An 18379-nucleotide genomic window follows, 5' to 3' on the forward strand; every position below is an offset into this window, starting at 1 on the left:
CCTTTAGCTGACCAAGTCTTTGAGTCTTAGTGGGGATGCATCTTACTCTCAGGGCAAGTTGGCTTTCACCATTTCAGGCTGGCAGTTGTCTTCCAAAGCTGGCATTCCATTTCTGCTTCTGTGCCTGGCTACCCTGCTCTGCTTCTTGTCACCAAGAGTCCCTCAAGAAGGGCTCTAGTGGTTTCAAGTCCAGCAAAATTTTTACCTCTTAAGAACAGATAGTCAGGAAATACACTTTGGTGTTTTTTTGTTGTTGTTGTTGTTTTTAATTATTATTATTATTCAGAAGGAGTTCAGGAAGAAATAAATCTTTTGAGTTTAAAAGTGGCCATTGAAGCTATTGTACTACTGAAGAGATCCTTCTCATGCAGAGAATCCAGTGTATGCTGCTGTGGAATTATAATGATCTCATTGCAGTGTATGCTGCTATGGAATTATAATCTCATTGCCTTCTGAAACCACAGACCCAACCCACATGGGTTCCTCCCTTAATTTCCCTGTAACATCCACCCTCTGCCCTAATCCCTTTTCCTGGGTTTACAGGCTGGATCAAGTGCTACAGTGGTGTTATTCTGAGAAAGGTACCTCTTGTACGTTGCTTACTGTGGTGGACTGAATTGTGTACCCCGGTTTGGACATGTTCTTGGTCTTGGTCCACATTCTGGTAGGCGTGGACCCATCATAAATAAGATTTATTCAAGATGTTACTTCAGTTAAGGTGTGGCCCCACTGAGTCAGGTTGGGCTTTAATCCAGATTAGTACTAGAGTCCTTTGATAAGCAGAGTGAAAGTCAGATGGAGAGGGAAGCCACAGATAGCCACCTGAAACTGGAAATCAATGAAACCTAGACCAGAAAGAAGATGCTGCCGTGTGCATTGCCATGTGACAGAAAAGCCAAGACCAAGGTTTGTTGGCAGCCAGCTCCAAAACACCAGTCTTTTGGGAGAAAGCATCACTTTATTGACACCTCAAGTTTTGGACTGCCACCCTCAGAATCCTAACCCAATAAATTCCTGTTAAGCCAACCCACTGTATGGTATTTGTTTTAGCATTCAAGAAACTAAAACATTTACCTTAAGAGAGCCACAGGAAGACATCAAGACGTAAATTCTAGTTATTCTGGGCCAGAACCCCTGCACTGATCCACACTTAAGTTCTTGCCTCAAGTGTCACAACTTTTCAGTGAGCACAGCTAATGAGCCTAGTTTCTGAAATTATGTCTCTGCAGGCAGAACTCCCTTGATAGCGACGTGGTTGATTTGGGAACCTCGGGTTCTAACAGATCCTCCAGTGCCAGGAGTAGAGCAGGAAGCCCTTTAATGTGGAATCTTTCAGAGTTTCTGGGCCTGGATAATCAGGTGGAGGGTTATAATAGGCCTGAAGGGTTTGGTTGTGCTCATTGGCGATCTCACGAGGTCTTAGCTTAGCACTGTTAAAGTTAACAGCTGGTCTTCTGCCCCAATTAATTAACGCTTGGGGTTCCTACAGTTTTTCCACTGGGAAAAAGCCCTCATGGCAACTTTTGCCAAAGTTTTAATTTAAGAGTTCTAAATTCAAACTAAGGGCTGGAGAATTGGGAGACTAGCACATTACAGCCTGACACCTACGTTACAGCCTGACAACTGAGTTTTTAATGAACCTGCCATTTGGTCACTCCAAGGTCTGCTAATGTGACCACTTTGCCTTTGTGCACCGTCTTGCAGTTGCAGAGCCACAGGTGAATAGCTTCAGAGAGAAAGGAGTTGGGTTTTAATGTATCCACCATCCTCCTTAAATTTCAACATGTCAATGCCAAGTTGTTCACTCTCTTCCCACATCTTTGACTCCTCCTTTGGATTTTTGGGGGTGAAATCACCATTTTTTAAGTGTCCAGTATGAAACTTTAGGGCCTTCTGTGACTCCTCCTTCTCATAAAATTTCAAGGCTGGAAAGGACACCCCCCCCCCCCAGCAAAAACCATTTTTTCTAATTCAACAGCAGACACAATGATACCTTCTCTAAGAGCCCTAGCAGGGAATTTTCCTTCATCCCCATATTCATTCTGGCTCCAGATTCTATTGTTTCTTCTTTCAAAATTGCCCTTGAAATTATCCTGACCTTTTACTTTCTTGTGTTACCCTGAAACCTCCCCATGTCCAGTTGAAATCCTTTCTGCTTGTTCTTTCTGCCCTCAGTTTTCTCCCCTGTCAGTTTCACCCTGCTTAAAATAACTTGGCTTTTAAAGCCCTCTGGAGTCTGGCCCTGCCTCTTAAGCTCACTTCTCCCTAATACCAGCCTGGGCTCCAGTCAGGGACATTTTCATCTGTACATGTTACACCCATTCTAGCATCTGAAACTTTGTTTATGGACCCTCTCCACCCCACCTGGGGTGCTCTCCCCCTGCTGTTTACAGTGACTGTAATCCTGCCTGTCTTTCAGATTCAGAATCTGCCATCTACTTCCTGTAATTCCTGGTTTGAAATCCATACTTTACACTTATGCTCAGGATACACAGTTTAGGCCTGTTGTGTATGCTATGATATTTGCACATACATAATTTTGGTTTCTAGCTAGATAATAAGACTCTGGGAACAGGGTCTGTTTTCATACACTTTATTTTTTCCCATCTCCTGCTACCCCCTACCACACTACTGGCTTGATATATTGTTACTCTACAAACATTTGTTGATCATATTTGGCAGCACTTAACTCTGTTTCTCTTTTTTCTCATTGTTTTATTGTGAAAAAATTTTTCAAACCTCAACAAAGTTGCCAGAATAGTTTAATAGTTGTAATGAATGACCATACACCCTTCATTTAGACTCACCAGTTATTAATGTTTTACTACATATACTGTATATAACTATTATATATTTCTGAACCATTTGAGATTTAGTTGCACTCATCATGACAATTCACCCATAAATACTTCTGTAAGTATTCAATGAGATGATCCTCTACATAACCACAGTTCAAAATTGCTCTCCAGAAATTTAACATTAATACAATATACTATCAAATATATGATCTATATGTAAAAATTTCCACTTGTCCTATTAATGTCCTTTATAGCTATATTTTTAAATCAAACATTGCATATTACATTTAGTTGTCATATCTCTTTACTTTTTTTAAACTTAAAACAGTTCCTAAAACTTTTGTTGTTTTTCATGATATTTGACATTTTTGAAGAGTGTAGGCCAGTTGATTTGTGAATGTTCCTCAGCTTTAACTGATTATTTCTTTATGATTTCATTCATGATAAACATTTTTTCCCAGGATTCTAATGGGGCTGTGTATTCTCAAGGCATCATTAAGGGAGTACATCATGTCAGTTTGCCACATGACTGGTGCTAAGTTGTCCACCAGATTTCTCCATTGTAAAGATATTTCCCCCTTTGTAATTAATAAGTAATCTTGTTGCAAAGTCTTTTATCCCTTGAGGCCCAAGCTAGGGCTAAAGCATGCCCAACTAGAAGCAGAAAAGAGTTTGGCTTGTAGAAATATGTGATGTTCCTCTGTAAACTTGTTCCAGTGGAGCTTTATCCTGAAGGAATTAAGGTCCAGTGCTGGGGACTTGGTTGGGCACAGGTGGAAAAAAAAGTTAGAAATGTCTTCCGCATACTTGTCTTTGGCTACAGTCACGCTCTTGTCCAGCTGAAGAATGGAATGTGCTGAGGCTGATCTCAAGTCTGATCTACAGGTTGCCTTCTCATTCATTCATTAATTCGACAAATATTTATGAAGCTCCTCCACAAGGTACCATGTATCAAGCACTGGGCTAGCACTGAGGATCAGTGGAAAATAAGGGAATATAGCTTGAATAAGATAGACATAGTTGCTGCTCTTATAGAGCTTACAGTCTAATGAGGGAAATAAACAACAAAGTAAAAACATTATAATTGTATTAAATACAGTGACAGAAATAAGCAGCATGCTGAGACCAAGGGGTATTTAAGCTGAGCCCTGAAGAATGAGGAGCTAGCCATGTGTAGCACTGGAAGAGAGAAGAGAGTACCAGGACATGAAACAGCATGCTTCATGCTTCCTGAAGCCAGAAGGAATTTGAAGTGTTTAGGAACCAGGAGGCAGTCAAGCTGCCTGGAGCCTGGTAGAGGTTGGGACAGGACACAAGGTAAAGGTGATGAGGTGGGCAGGAGCCAGATCATGGGAGACCTTGTGGGACATAAAAAAAAATTCTTGTAACTGAGCCTTCTTGCAGAAATACACTTGACACCAAATTGTATTTTGTAGTGGGTTTAATGTAGAGCTACAGAGGCTATCTGTATATTGTTGGTGTGGGGGATGTAAATTTACTGGTGATTTTATAGCCGCAAAAGAATCAAAGTGATATTGTTAGTCAATGTTTTTTCCCCTACAAATTCCTGGTTCAAAAAGATCTTGTTTATTTTGAGGAAAAAGGTTCCAATCATCAAGCTATTCATGAAGATAAACCATAGTATCAATTTTAGAAAACAGATCTTAATACTATCACACAAATTATTTTTCTAGAGGATGTTTTTGGCATGCCAACTCTTCTTCCACAAAAATACATTGTCACATTTGTGTTGGGCAGCCCCTCCCAGAGCTCTTATCTGCTATTGGACTCACATATGTTTGACTCAGAGCTACTCTTAGGTGCTGTAATGAGACTGCCTTTTTGCCATTAGGGAAGCAACTACTGAACTGATATATATGAACGGTGAGAATTGTATTGCTTGAATAACAAGATTATTTTGGAGACAGTTGATAAAAACCATATATGTTTTTTTTTTGTTAAATCATTAAGAAATCAAAATTAAAAGCAAAAATTATAGGGTAAGATTTAACATAACTACAAGGAGTGTCAAAGGAAATGAAAATGGGACTAGGCACGGGGCACTATGAAGTAATGAACATGGAAAACAGTGACTGTGTGCTGAAGATCTAGTGAGAAATTTGATCTTAGACAAGCCCCTAGGTAAAGAAATAATGGTTCTGTTGTTTTGCTAGTTCTTTTCCTAAATCGATGCAAATGTACTAAGAAATGATGATCATACATCTATGTGATGATATTAAGAATTACTGACTGCATATGTAGAATGGAATGATTTCTAAATGTTGTGGTAATTTTTTTTTTAATTAATAAAAAAAAAAAGGAAATAATGCGATAAGATTTCTAAACCCCACTAACCCTCAACATTGGTGCTGTCTGTGTCATACTCTCCTTGTTCTTTTTCTTTATCCTTGAATGTCAGCTGGTCATCCTCCCGAACTTCATTATCTTATCATCCAGTAGGTCTCCGTTATCGGCAGGGTCCTCTCTGCCCCTCTCAGACTTCATCTTTTTTTAAAAAACATCTTTATTGAGATATCTTCACACACCATACAGTTCATCCAAAGTATATAATCATTAGCTTACATTATCATCACATAGTTGTATATTCATCACCATGATCATTTTTAAAACATTTGCATCACTTCAGAAAAAGAAAAATTCCATACATCCCATACCCCTTACTCCTCCATCTCATTGACTACTAGTATTGTACTCTACCTAATTTTTTTAACCCTTTACTCTTCCATTATTTTTTTATCCCTATTTTTTTACTCATCTTTCCATACCTTGAATAAAGGGAGCATCAGACAGAAGAGTTTCTCTGTCACATGGTCGCACTGTAAAACCTATATAGCTATACAATCATCTTCAAGAATCAAGTCTACTGGAATACATTCCAGCAGTTTCAGTTATTTCCTTCTGTCTGTTCTAATATGCTAAAAACTAAAACAGGACTTCCGGGTCAAGATGGCGGCTTAACAACGTGCGCATTTTAGTTCGTCCTCCAGAACAACTACTAAATAACCAGAAACAGTACAGAACAACTCCCGGAGTCACGATAGTGACCAGACACACAGCGTACCCCAGTCTGGACCAGCTGGACCGGCTGCGAGCCCCCCCCCAGAACCATGAGTTCCCAAAGCTGCGGCGGCCAGCGCCCCTCCCCCACAGGCTGCTTCCCAGAGGGGAAAGGAAAGGACTTTACCAGCAGCAGGGACTGAGCACAATCAAACACCAATTGTGGAACTAATTAACAAATTCTGACTAATAAAAATAGGCCCCCAGCTTAGGTGAACCTGATGAAAGCGGAGGTTGCTCATTTATGCCCCAGTGCCAAGGGGGCAGGACTGACAGAAAAAGGGGGGGAAAAAAAAAAGAAGAAAACAGAGGTTTTTGTGGCTGGGTATCTACAAAGGCTTGACTGCCTCTGGATACAGTGGCAGGACTTTTCAGGCTGCAACTGTACCCAGGCATAGGCAGAAGTGAGCTCTTTTGGGGGCTTATCTGGAGCCTGTGCCTTCCCCAGGGGAGGGGTGAAGCCCCACCCAGATGGAATCCCTCCATCAAGGAATTCAAACACCAGGGCTTGGTAATTTGAAGCCATTAAAACCAGCCTACAACCTCTCCTCTGTCTCCACCATGCCCCCCAGCAGGGAGAGTCTGCCAAAGTTAAAGGTACCGCATCATCTTATGCTGGTGGGACCTGCAGGCAGACAAGCGCCACATACTGGGCAGGATAAGAAAAACAGAGTCCAGAGACTTCACGGGAAAGTCTTTCAACCTGCTGGGTCTCACCCTCAGGGAAAACCGATGCAGGTGACTCTTTCCTCCTGATAGGAGGCCAGTTTGGTCTGGGAAAATCTGGCTGGGGTCTATAATATCTAAGTAGACCCTCCTAAGTGTGTGTGTGGGAGAGGCACCACACAAGCAGGGCAAGAAACAAGAAAACAAGAACTGAAAAATCCTCCTCTGTTAAACAAAAGTTAAGCTAAAGGTCCAGATAAAGCTTAACGGAATGTCAAAGAACAGATAGACAACAAATTCATCCAGCAAGAAAACCCTAGATAAAAGAAGTGAAAGCAATCTCCAGAATAAACTAATTAAGGTAAGTAAATGCCTAGACGCCAGCAAAAAATAACAAATCACACTAGGAAAATTGAAGATATGGCCCAGTCAAAGGAACAAACCAACAATTCAAATGACATACAGGAGCTGAAACAATTCATTCAGAATGTATGAACAGACATGGAAAACCTCATCAAAAACCAAATCAATGAACTGAGGGAGGATATAAAGAAGACAAGGAAAGAACAAAAAGAAGAAACTGAAATTCTGAAAAAACAAATCACAGAACTTATGGGAATGAAAGACACAGTAGAAGAGATGAAAAAAACAATGGAAACCTACAATGGTAGATTTCGAGAGACAGAACATAGGATTTCTGAACTGGAGGACGGAAAATCTGAAATCCAACAAGAAACAGAAACTATAGAAAAAAAAATGGAAAAATATGAGCAGGGACTCAGGGAATTGAAAGACCATATGAAGCACATAATATACGTGTTGTGGGTGTCCCAGAAGGAGAAGAGAAGGGTAAAGGAGGAGAAAAACTAATGGAGGAAATTATCACTGAAAATTTCCCAACTCTTATGAAAGACTTAAAATTACAGATCCAAGAAGTGCAGCATACCCCAAAGAGAATAGATCCAAACAGACATACTCCAAGACATTTAATAATCAGAATGTCAGAGGTCAAAGAGAAAGAGAGGATCTTGAAAGCAGCAAGAGAAAAGCAATCCATCACATACAAGGGAAGCCCAATAAGACTATGCACAGATCTCTCAGCAGAAACCATGGAGGTGAGAAGACAGTGGGATAATATATTTAAATTATTAAAAGAGAAAAACTGCCAACCAAGACTTCTATATCCAGCAAAATTGTCCTTCAAAACTGAGGGAGAAATTAAAACATTTTCAGACAAAAAATCACTGAGAGAATTTGTGACCAAGAGACCAGCTCTGTAAGAAATACTAAAGGGAACACTAGAGACAGATACGAAGACAGAAGAGAGAGGTGTGGAGAAGAGTGTAGAAAGAAAGACTATGAGTAAAGGTAAAAAGAAGGAAAATTAGATATGACCTATAAAATCCAGAAGGCAAAATAGTAGAAGAAAGTACTACCCATGCAGTAATAACATTGAATGTTAGTGGATTAAACTGTCCAATCAAAAGACATAGACTGGCAGAATGGATTAAAAAACAGGACCCATCCATATGCTGTCTCTACTCAAAGGACACGAGGCCAAGGACACAAATGGACATTTACACACCAATGTTTATAGCAGCATTATTTACAATTACCAAGAGATGGAAACAGCCAAAAGGTCCATCAACAGACAGTTGGCTAAACAAACTGTGACATTTACATAAGATGGAATATTATGCAGCTGTAAGAGAGAATAATGTTATGAAGTATGTAACAACATGAATGGACCTTAAGGACATTATGCTGAGTGTGATTAGCCAGAAACAAAAGGACAAATACTGTATGGTCTCACTGATATGAACTGACATTAGTGAATAAACTTGGAATATTTCTTTGGTAACAGAGACCATCAGGAGATAGAAATAGGGTAAGAAATTGGGTAATTGGAGCTGAAGGGATACAGATTGTGCAACAGGACTGAATATAAAAACTCAGAAATGGACAGCACAGTACTACCTAACTGTAATACAATTATGTTAAAACACTGAATGAAGCTGAATGTGAGAATGATGGAGGAGGGCTGGGGCATAAATGAAATCACAAAGAAAGATAGACGATAAAGATTGAGATGGTGTAATCTAGGAATGCCTAGAGTGTATAATGATAGTGACTAAATATACAAATTTAAAAAATGTTTTTGCATGAGGAAGAACAAAAGAATGTCATTACTGCAGTGTGCTGAAAATAGATGGTACTTAATATTTTAAAATTTCAACTACTGTGTGAGACTAAAGCAAAAAATGTTTATTTGGTATAGATCTATACTTTGACTAGTGCATCTCCTAATATAACTTATGTAGATAGTTGATTGAACACCTTAAGTACATGGAACTTTGTATAGGACATGAGATTTTGTTGGTTTGTCCAGGTGATGCCCTGATGAATCCCAGAGTGATTTGATCAGTGAGTGGAAAAGTATTTGCAAAGTCCCCTTCAGGGAATGGTGAGAACAGGGGAAAAACTCAGCTTCCCCAAGTTGAATTCTTGATATTCTCACAAGCAGTGTGGGCAACCAAAGCTATAGGCTGAGCCCCCAGTCTTGGGGTTTGTTCATATGAAACTTAACCCCACAGGGGATAGGTCAAGCCTACTTAAAATTAAGCCTAAGAGTCACCCGCAAGAGAACCTCTTTTGTTGCTCAGATGTGGCCTCTCTCTCCAGCCAACACAGCAAGCAGACTCACCACCCTCCCCCTGTCTACGTGGGACATGACTACCAGGGGTGTGGATCTTCCTGGCAGCGTGGGACAGAAATCCCAGAATGAGCTGAGATTCAGCATCAAGGGGTTGAGAAAAACTCTAGAATGAGCTGAGACCCAGCATCAAGGGATTGAGAAAATTTTCTCGACCAAAAGGGGGAAGAGTGAAATGAGACAAAATGTCAATGGCTGAGAGATTCCAAATAGAGTCGAGAAGTTATCCTGGAGGTTATTCGTATGCATTAAGTAGATATCACCTTGTTATCCAAGATGTAATGGAGAAGCTGGAGGGAACTGTCTGAAAATGTAGAGCTGTGTTCCAGTAGCCATGTTTCTTGAGGATGATTGAATAATGATAGAGCTTTCACAATGTGACTGTGTGATTGTGAAAACCTTGTGTCTGATGCTCCTTTGATCTACCTTGTCACCAAATGAGTAGAACATATGGAATAAAAATAAATAATAGGGGGAACAAATGTTAAAATAAATTTAGTTTGAAATACTAGTCATCAGTGAAAGCCAGGGGTAAAGGGTATGGTAGGTATAATCATGGGTTTTTATTCCTGTTTTCATTTTATTTCCTTTCCTGTTGTCTTTTTATTTCTTTTTCTGAATTGATGCTAATGTTCTGGGAAATGATCATGATGATGAATGTGCAACTATGTGATGATATAGTGAATTGCTGAGTGTATGTGTTGGGAATGTTTGTTTCTTGTAATTTGTTTTTAATTAATAAAAAATTTAAAATAAAGTAAGAAATGCAAAAAAATAAAAAATAAATTATCATAGTAAAACAAAACAAAAAACTAAAACGGGATATCTATATAACGCATAAGAATAACCTCCAGAAGAACCTCTTGACTCTATTTGAAATCTCTCAGCCACTGAGACTTTATTTTGTCTCATTTCTGTCTTTCCCCTTTGGGTCAAGAAGGCTTTCTCAATCCCACGATGCTGGGTCCTAGCTCTACTCCAGGAATCATGTCCTCCTCACTACATGGGGAGCACCTGGGAGTCATGTCCCATGTAGCGAGGAGGGCAATGAGTTCACTTGCCAAGTTGGCTTAGAGAGCTCATGACATCTGAGCAAAAAGAGGTTCTCTGGGGTAGACCCTAGGCATAATTGTAAATAGGCTTAGCTTCTCCTTTACAGGAATAAGTTTCATAGGGGCAAGCTCCAAGATTGAGGGCTCGGCCTATTAAATTGGTTGTCCCCAATGCTTGTGAGAATATCAGGAATTCCCCAGATGGGGAAGTTTAATATATCCTCCATACAGATGTCATCTTCACATTAGTCTCATCTTCAGGGAGCTGCTGTTCTGCTCCTCTTCTGACTTATCATTCTTCATCACTACTCCTTGCTTGCTCTGTTCCTTTTCAGTTTTTTCCAGGCCTTTCAGTAGAGAATCCACTTTTTGTTTTTATCTTCCTAATGGTCTGAAGGCCATCTCCTTTCAACCACTGTTGGAATTGAGCCCCTTCATGAAGTGTTTTCCTGATATGTGCTGGTATTTAAGGGCACTACAGTCCAAGCAATAGGACATCTTACCATAATAATCCTACAGAAAGTCAAGTCCAAGTCAAAAGAAGAGCAGAGGGGATCAAAGGGTGTTCTGGTACTGACCTGTATATCTCTGCTGTATGTCATTTCACACCTGCTTTTTCTTAGTTCTCTTGACTATGAAGTCAGATTAATGTCTAAAACCTTCATGCAGTCATTCTGACATCCTCTCCTGCTACAGCAGCCTGTGCATTTCTCTTGCTAACATACTGAACAAAAGCAAAGCCCTCATGAACAGAGCAACTCATAATTTTGCCGTACTTTGAGAAGATTGCCACCACATCAAGACTTCTTCAGAACAAGAGTACTGAGATTCACAGTGAATACACAGGTGTCCTGGAGTGGGGATCTGTCTTTTGATAACATTGCTGGCCTGACATTTAGTGGTAAAATTCATCACTTAGCTGAAACATGTGACTGAAGATCAAAAATATCTCACTGAAGCAAAGTTCCATTAGCTTCTACATTTCAAGTGACTTGAAACTAGGAGTGGGGAGGGAAAAGAGATTTAAATCTGAATCTCCTACTCTTGGGTTCCACGTGGAGAAGGACTGCTGTTTGGGGTTGGCAACACAGCTGGAACTGCTCAGTCATCTCTTCATGGAATGCTTGCCAACCTATTTTTTTTTCTTTTTAACTTTTTTTGTTGTATACTATAACATATATTCAAAGCAAAGAAAGAAAAAAGCAGTAGCTTTCAGAGCACTCTTCAGTAAGTTACATGACAGATCCCAGAATTAGTCATGGGCTACCATACCATCTCAGATTTTTCCTTCTAGCTGCTCCAGAATATAGGAGGCTAGAAGGAATAAATATTTTTTTATCATCACAATCAACTTTTTTATGAAAAATAACCTGTATGGAAAAAAGCAATAAATTTCAAAGCACAACAGTTAGTTGTAGAACAGATTTCAGAGTTTGGTATGGGTTACAATTCCACAATTTTAGGTTTTTACTTCTAGCTGCTCTAAGATACTTGAGACTAAAAGAATATCAGTTTAATGATTTAGCAATCATATTCATTTGTTAAACCTACCTTCTCTGTGTAACTCCGCCATCACTTCTGATCTTTCTGTCCCACTCTTTAAGGGTATTCTGGCTATGGCCATTCTAACTTTTTCATGTTGTAAGGGGCTGTCAATAATATGGTGTAGAGAGATGTAAGTAGCTGGTGTTCTGGAGAGACTGGGCCCTCTAGGTTTCAGAACTTATTTGGTCCAGGGACCCATCTAGAACCAGTAGACACACCCTCACCAAATAGGAAATCTAAACCTCCCCTAAACTCTTGTCCCTCCCCCCATTATTTACCCCTGCTGTTGCTCTGGTAGTGCTGATGTTTTCCTATTAAACATAGCCCATAGCATGCAATAGTAGTTTTCCCCCTGTATTCTGGACTTAAACATTTTTTGTACAAGAATCATACCTTTGAAGTAGTTCTTACAAGAATTTATTTATATTTCTAATATTAATCAGTGGGACACATAGGTCTATACAACCCCTTTCAATCTTTTTCACCTTCAATATGGTAATAGACCCACTAGAGAACCACCTTCACTTCTATTCCCTTACATTTAAGTTCAATGTCATTAGCTAACTGTTCACCCATCTCTAGCTTCTTTGTATCTCTAAGTCCACTATATTCTGTATTATAAGCCTCTGATTTTACCTTTACCATGGTCATAAAAGTAGAGTCATGGTCATAAAAATGGAGTTATATAGTATCTGTCCTTTTGTGTCTGGCTTATTTCACTCAGCATTATGTCCTCAAGGCTCATGCATTTTGTCATGTGCTTCAGGACGTCATTTTGTCTTACTGCTGCATGATATTCCATCGTATGTATATAACACATTTTGTTAATCCACTTGCCTGTTGATGGGCATTTGGTTTGTTTCCATCTTTGGGTGATTGTGAATAGTGCTGCTAAGAACATTGGTATGCAAATGTCTGTTTGTGTTACTGCTTTCAGCTCTTCTAAGTATATACTGAGTAGTGCTATTGCTGGGTCATAGGGCAGCTTGATATTTAGTTTCCTAAGGAACCACCAAGCTGTCTTCCTTACCAGCTATATCATTATACATTCCCACTGTGCATAAATATCCCAATTTCTCTATATCCTCTCCAACATTTATAGTTTCCTGTTTGTTTAATAGCAGCCATTCTTACAGGTGTGAGGTGATATCTCATTATAGTCTTGAGCTGCATTTTCCTTATAGCTAATGAAAATTAGCATCTTTTATGTGCTTTTGAGCCATCTGTATTTACTTTTCAGAAAACTGCCTGTTCATATCTTTAGCCCATTTCATAAACTGGATTGTTTGTTCTTTGCCAACCGATTTTATGACTGCTACAGAATGGAATAAGAATTCATAGTCCTGGAGAAATCTCCATGCCCATTAATAAGTTGTGCTCCTCACTGATAAGCCGCAAGACACATGCAGCCTTTGCAACTAAAGGGCCCTGTCTATGTAAGGATTGAGTTCAGATCTAAGAAAAATGCTTTTTTGTGGGAGTCCTGTTATGCAGCAAAGGCTGGAGAGGTTTGAGGGAGACAGGAGGATATCCATGAAGAAATTGCTGGGGAAGGGTTGGATGTGGTGGGGAAGTGCAATGGAGAGTGTGAGAGCATGCATATGTGTCCATAAATTGAGGGACAGGCCTGAAATGCTGTATACAGGAACGAGCAATGTTGAAATGGTAAAGACAGGAAGAAGGGGCAGTTGGCAGCAGACACATGAAGTAGCCTGACCACTCAGATCCGTGGCCTTGAAGAGATGGTCCTCACTTCATGCTGTGGAAACCAGCCGTGCAGAGAGGTGGCATCTTCTTTTCTGGCCAACAAAAATACCTAAGACATTTGTCTTGATTCCTTAAGGTTTATCAGATCCTAAGAAGTGGTCTTCTTGTCATGAACAAGTTAAGAGAAACCCTACCAACTGATTTTACTGCCATAATTCCAAACAATTAAGATCCACCTAACAACCCAAACATAATTAGGCTTGGCTCATATTCAGGCTTTGGCAGTGTTATTGTTTGTAATTTATACTCTGTGTTCATGGTTCCCTTCCTCTGCAGTGTATTTTTACTTCCTCTGCCTGTTTCTGATAAGCTGGTCAGACTGGTTGGACCTCATGTGTAAATATTTAAAAGGAAAATTTTGTGGTGCTCACATGTATTTTCAGAAAAGCAATCAGAAGAGAGTACAGTGGAGCCCTAGATCCTCCAAATGGCAGACTGTGAGCAGAAAGGGTTCTTTGCCTTGGCTTTCCCTTGACTGCAGAAATATGCTTCATCAACAGCATCCCTTTTCTTGACACAGACTAGTGAGGAGAGGGTAATAGGGACAGCTTCCATCTGCAGGATCTAGCCAGCCAGGGTGGGTTAGCTTTTCTCTCTTTGTACCATGACTTTTGTGCCCTTAAGGTCTGTTAGGAGAAAGCTAGCAGAAAATATGTCAGCCTTTCCCCAGAGAGCCCTCTGAAGGGCAGGTAGGAGGTGCCTATACACATAGCACAAGAGGCAGACCGAGAAAGAAAGACTGATTGTAGGGTGGCAGGCTTGAGAGCTGTTGTGCTGACCAGTTTCATATTCAACAGAAAGAGAACTGATAAATAGAAGAAATGCTTAGATTTGAGTGGGAGCTCTACCTTGCGTGATTTTGAAGGTAGAGAGGGTGTTTAAAGCAGGTAGATGCGTGACTTGTCTGAGAAGTTTAGGTTGTTAGGAGGCTTAGGACTCCTGAGAATTTATTCAGCTTTTTCACACTGCTATCAACAGTTCCTAATTAGTTCCGATAATATGTGCGTGTCTGAAGAAGGCCATAAAAGTGGCTGTTTTAATCTGCTGTTGACATGCAAGGTCAGGCTGCAGCTTCCAGCACTGGCACCTGGACTCCAGTGACTGACATTTCAGAAAGGGGTGGGAGAACAGGTTCACTACTCCTAATAGTACTGTTTGTTGCCGCTGCCCAAGATGGAAATAGGACTCAGGCAAGACTTAGAGTGGTACAGTTAACTAACAGGGATAGTGTTTGATATGTAGACATTTTTTATTATCATTATTAAACATTAAATTATTATCATTCCACCTTTCCTTGAGAGAATATAGACCTGGGTGCTTTCCAGTTCAGTCTTTGTGCTTGGGTTCCTACTGTTAAAACGTACATCTATAGCCTCATTCTGTGTGATTTTAATAAACTATGCAGGCAAGACTGGACACCTGATAGAAATTTCTCCTTAAATGACTAGTGAGGAAAACAAGTTTTTCCATACAGGGCTCTAGAACAATGAGATGATGATGAACTTACTAAAAGCCTCAACCTTAGAGTTAGGCCAGATCAAAGATAGTACTGTATTAGCATCATTTATATGTTGTATACCTGATGAGAACTCACTTCTCGATAAATGTAGCTGAGACACATTGAGGAGGTGGGGGCTGATAGAAGTAAAAGTAGTTTACAATTCAATATAGTTGAGGAGACAGGATCTAAATAGGCATCTGATCCAACTAGACAAAACTAGTTATGTGGAATCCCAGGAACACTTGCTCATTGGAATCTGTGTTTGTTGGTCTGTCAGTGAGGCTGAATGGGGCTCTTTGGCAAAGGGGCTGCTCTTCTGGGACCAGCTCAGTGACTTCAGCCTTTGTAAGATAGCACTGGCATCTTGGAGGGATAGAGACCCAGTTATCAAGACAAGAGCTTTCCATTACAGATCAGTCTTTGAGTTTGCTGTTTCTTTCCATTTCTGAAAGAGCACCTGCATGTTGATACGCATGCATATCATACCATAGATTTCCTTCAAGTATACCAGTTGCCATATTGCCTTTGAGCCTGAAAAAAAGTTGCTTTCCATGCTGTACTTTCAGTGACTGTGATTCTCCCTAACATTTAACATGAATTAAAGTTTATGCTCTGAGTAGCTTCAAACAAGCCATAGGTTATTTTCCATGTAATATTTCCTTGTAGTAATGTTGGATTAATGACAAGTTATTTGAGAAATAAGTTGCTAGTTGAATTTCTTAAGCAAAGAGGGAAGGGCCAAGTAAAAGAGAGAAAGTGAAATAGGAGGTGGGTAGCAGATGGGATGAATACATTGTCCTCCCTGGAAACTGATGAGAATATGAAGGGTAGAGGGTCAGTTGGGTTAGCTAGTCCTGTTCCACCTCTGGGGAAAGATAAGGGACCTATTTGTAAGGAAAACTTCACTGCCAGAGATGGTACATTCTCCTAATATGGTTGGTAAATTGTTGTATACATTGGCCTTTTCTTGGTGATATCAAATACATCTTGGTTGATTTAGCTTTCTTGGTCTGAAGTTTAACTTCCAAAAGAACTTAACTCCATGATAACCTGTAACGAGGTGTTACTCAGTTCACCAACCATCGCTTGAGCTCTGGTAGAGGGCTGCAGAAGATGCCTCAATCCCAGAAGATTAGAAGGGTGGGCCAGCCGAGGGTCAGTCTGAGTGAGTCTTGGCTCTCACAGGATCCTGGAGAGGGTACACCCATTTTTGGACCTCGTTTCCTGTAGTCACTTTCCTTTTCTCTTCTCACCTTCTCTTCAACTGCAGACTCTGGCCTGGTGGTCCCAAGTGTTTCCTATGAGCTGCATAAAAAGCTGTTGTTTGTGGCTGAGAAGCATGGTTTAACTCTGGAGCGGAGACTGGAGATGACCGGCGTCTGTGCCAGTCAGATGGCACTGACCCTACTTGGAGGACCCAACAGGTAAATGCTTCTTGCTTGGCGGAGGCTAAATGTAAGGTGCTAATCCTCCACCTTGTTCCCACTCAGGACCTCACAGAGGAGTTCATTAGACTGTTGCTGTTCCCCTGTGTCACAGAGTATATATATATATATATATATATATGAAATCACTTTTCCTGGACGCTACCAGGATTCTTTATTTATTCCTCTTTTCACTGATCTCCTGGAAGTTCTCTTCTCCCAAGAAGCCACTTTTTGACCCTTTCCTGACAGCAGATGTCTCACCTTGCATTACTACTGACTACCAGAGGTCTTCCTTCTGGTGAACTTCGGAGACTCTGTTCTTGGCACTGGTCTTGTTATTTCACTCAGGTTGGCTGGGCAAAAGTACCTAAGAACTTCTAGAACCACCCTGACAGTGGGTAGGGGAGCTTCCCACCTGCGCCTTGGGCTCATGTATCAGGACAGACACATCAATACTTAATTTTATTATGGACACTTCCTCATACCCACTATGAACCAGACTTTGTCCTAGGCACTGGGGACTCAAAGAAGAATAAAACACTGCTCCTGCCCTCACATAGCTTAGGAGAGGTTTCCAGTAAGTACAGTGTTGTAGTAAAGGAAATGAAAAATTCTCCAGAAAGTCACATTTCTACTCCAGGATGTCCTAGAGCAATGATATTCAATCTGAGTCCTGAAGAATAAGGGAACTGGACCGGGGCTAGCAGGAGAGGTGGCAGTGAGGTAGTATTCTAGGTATAGAGAGTAGATATGCGAAGGGAAGAGTTTTGAGAGACCGAGGAACTATATATCATTCTGTGAGGCTGGAAAGTAGGGTCTTGATTGAGCTGAGCAGGAGTGAACCATGGAATGGATTTCAGTTGGGCTCTGCCATGATGAGCCTTGTTTTTTACAAAGATGACTTTGACTACAGTGAGAATGGTAGATTGAAGGGAGGCAAGACTGGAGGCAGCAAGACTAATTAGAAAGCTGACAATTAGCCAGGGGACAGATGACAGTGACCAGAGAATTAGGGATCAGAAAAGTGGATAGATGAGACTTTTTTTTTTTAAAGTAAAATCAACAGGGCATGGTAATTGAATGAGTGAGGAACCTTAAGTGGAGGGCAGGGAAAATGGATTGTCAGTGATCCCTGATCCTCAAGCTTTTTGTCTTGGACACCTGGTTGGGCAGTGATAAAATTCACTGTGACAGGGGACATGGGAAGAGGAGCAAGACCTGAGGAGATGGTGGGTTATGTTGAATTTGGGATGCCTGTGATATATCTAAATAGACTTTATGGATCTAAAGTTCAGAAAAGGTCTGGGCTGAAGCTGGAGATCTGGGAGTTGTCAGCTTGTAGATGGGATAAGAATTGATGAGGTCCTCTAAGGAGAAGGGTGTAAAGAGGAAAACACCAAGGGCAGAATTCTGGGGACATCAGCATTTACGGCACAGTTAGGAGGATGAGGAACCTTCCAAAATAGTCTAAGAAGGAAAGCCGGGGGGGGGGGGGCGGTGGTGAGTAAATCAAGAGCCTCACAGAATGATATATAGTTCCTCGGTCTCTCAAAACTCTTCCCTTGGCATATGCTACTCTCTATACCTAGAATACTTCCTCACTGCCACTTCTCCTGCTAGCCCCGGTCCAGTCCCCTTGTTCTTGTATTGTTTAAGAACCAAAAATACTGTTTTAAAAAGAAAGGAGTGGTACTTTGGAGAGGTCAAGCAAAATTAAGTTGACACAACTCTGTTGGATTTGTCAGTAAAGAGGAGGACTTTGGCAACCTCCGGGGAGAACAGTGCCTAAAGTGGGGAAGGTGGTTTTCAAGGAGCAGGGTAGATCTTGTTTC

At 40.6% G+C, this 18379-nt stretch overlaps 1 protein-coding gene across 3 annotated transcripts in view; it reads left to right on the plus strand.

Annotated features, from left to right (window-relative positions):
• The window catches only part of EDC3 (enhancer of mRNA decapping 3), an 82284-nt gene that overhangs the window by 53150 nt on the left and 10755 nt on the right, over positions 1 to 18379 (plus strand). For all 3 annotated transcript variants that reach the window (XM_077123784.1, XM_077123785.1, XM_077123783.1), the window contains exon 5: positions 16391 to 16544. In XM_077123784.1, the coding sequence (XP_076979899.1) occupies positions 16391 to 16544 (154 nt within the window). The remainder of the gene's footprint in view (positions 1 to 16390; positions 16545 to 18379) is intronic.

This window comes from Tamandua tetradactyla, chromosome 12 (genome assembly GCF_023851605.1).
Source record: "Tamandua tetradactyla isolate mTamTet1 chromosome 12, mTamTet1.pri, whole genome shotgun sequence".
NCBI classification, from domain to species: Eukaryota; Metazoa; Chordata; class Mammalia; order Pilosa; family Myrmecophagidae; genus Tamandua; species Tamandua tetradactyla.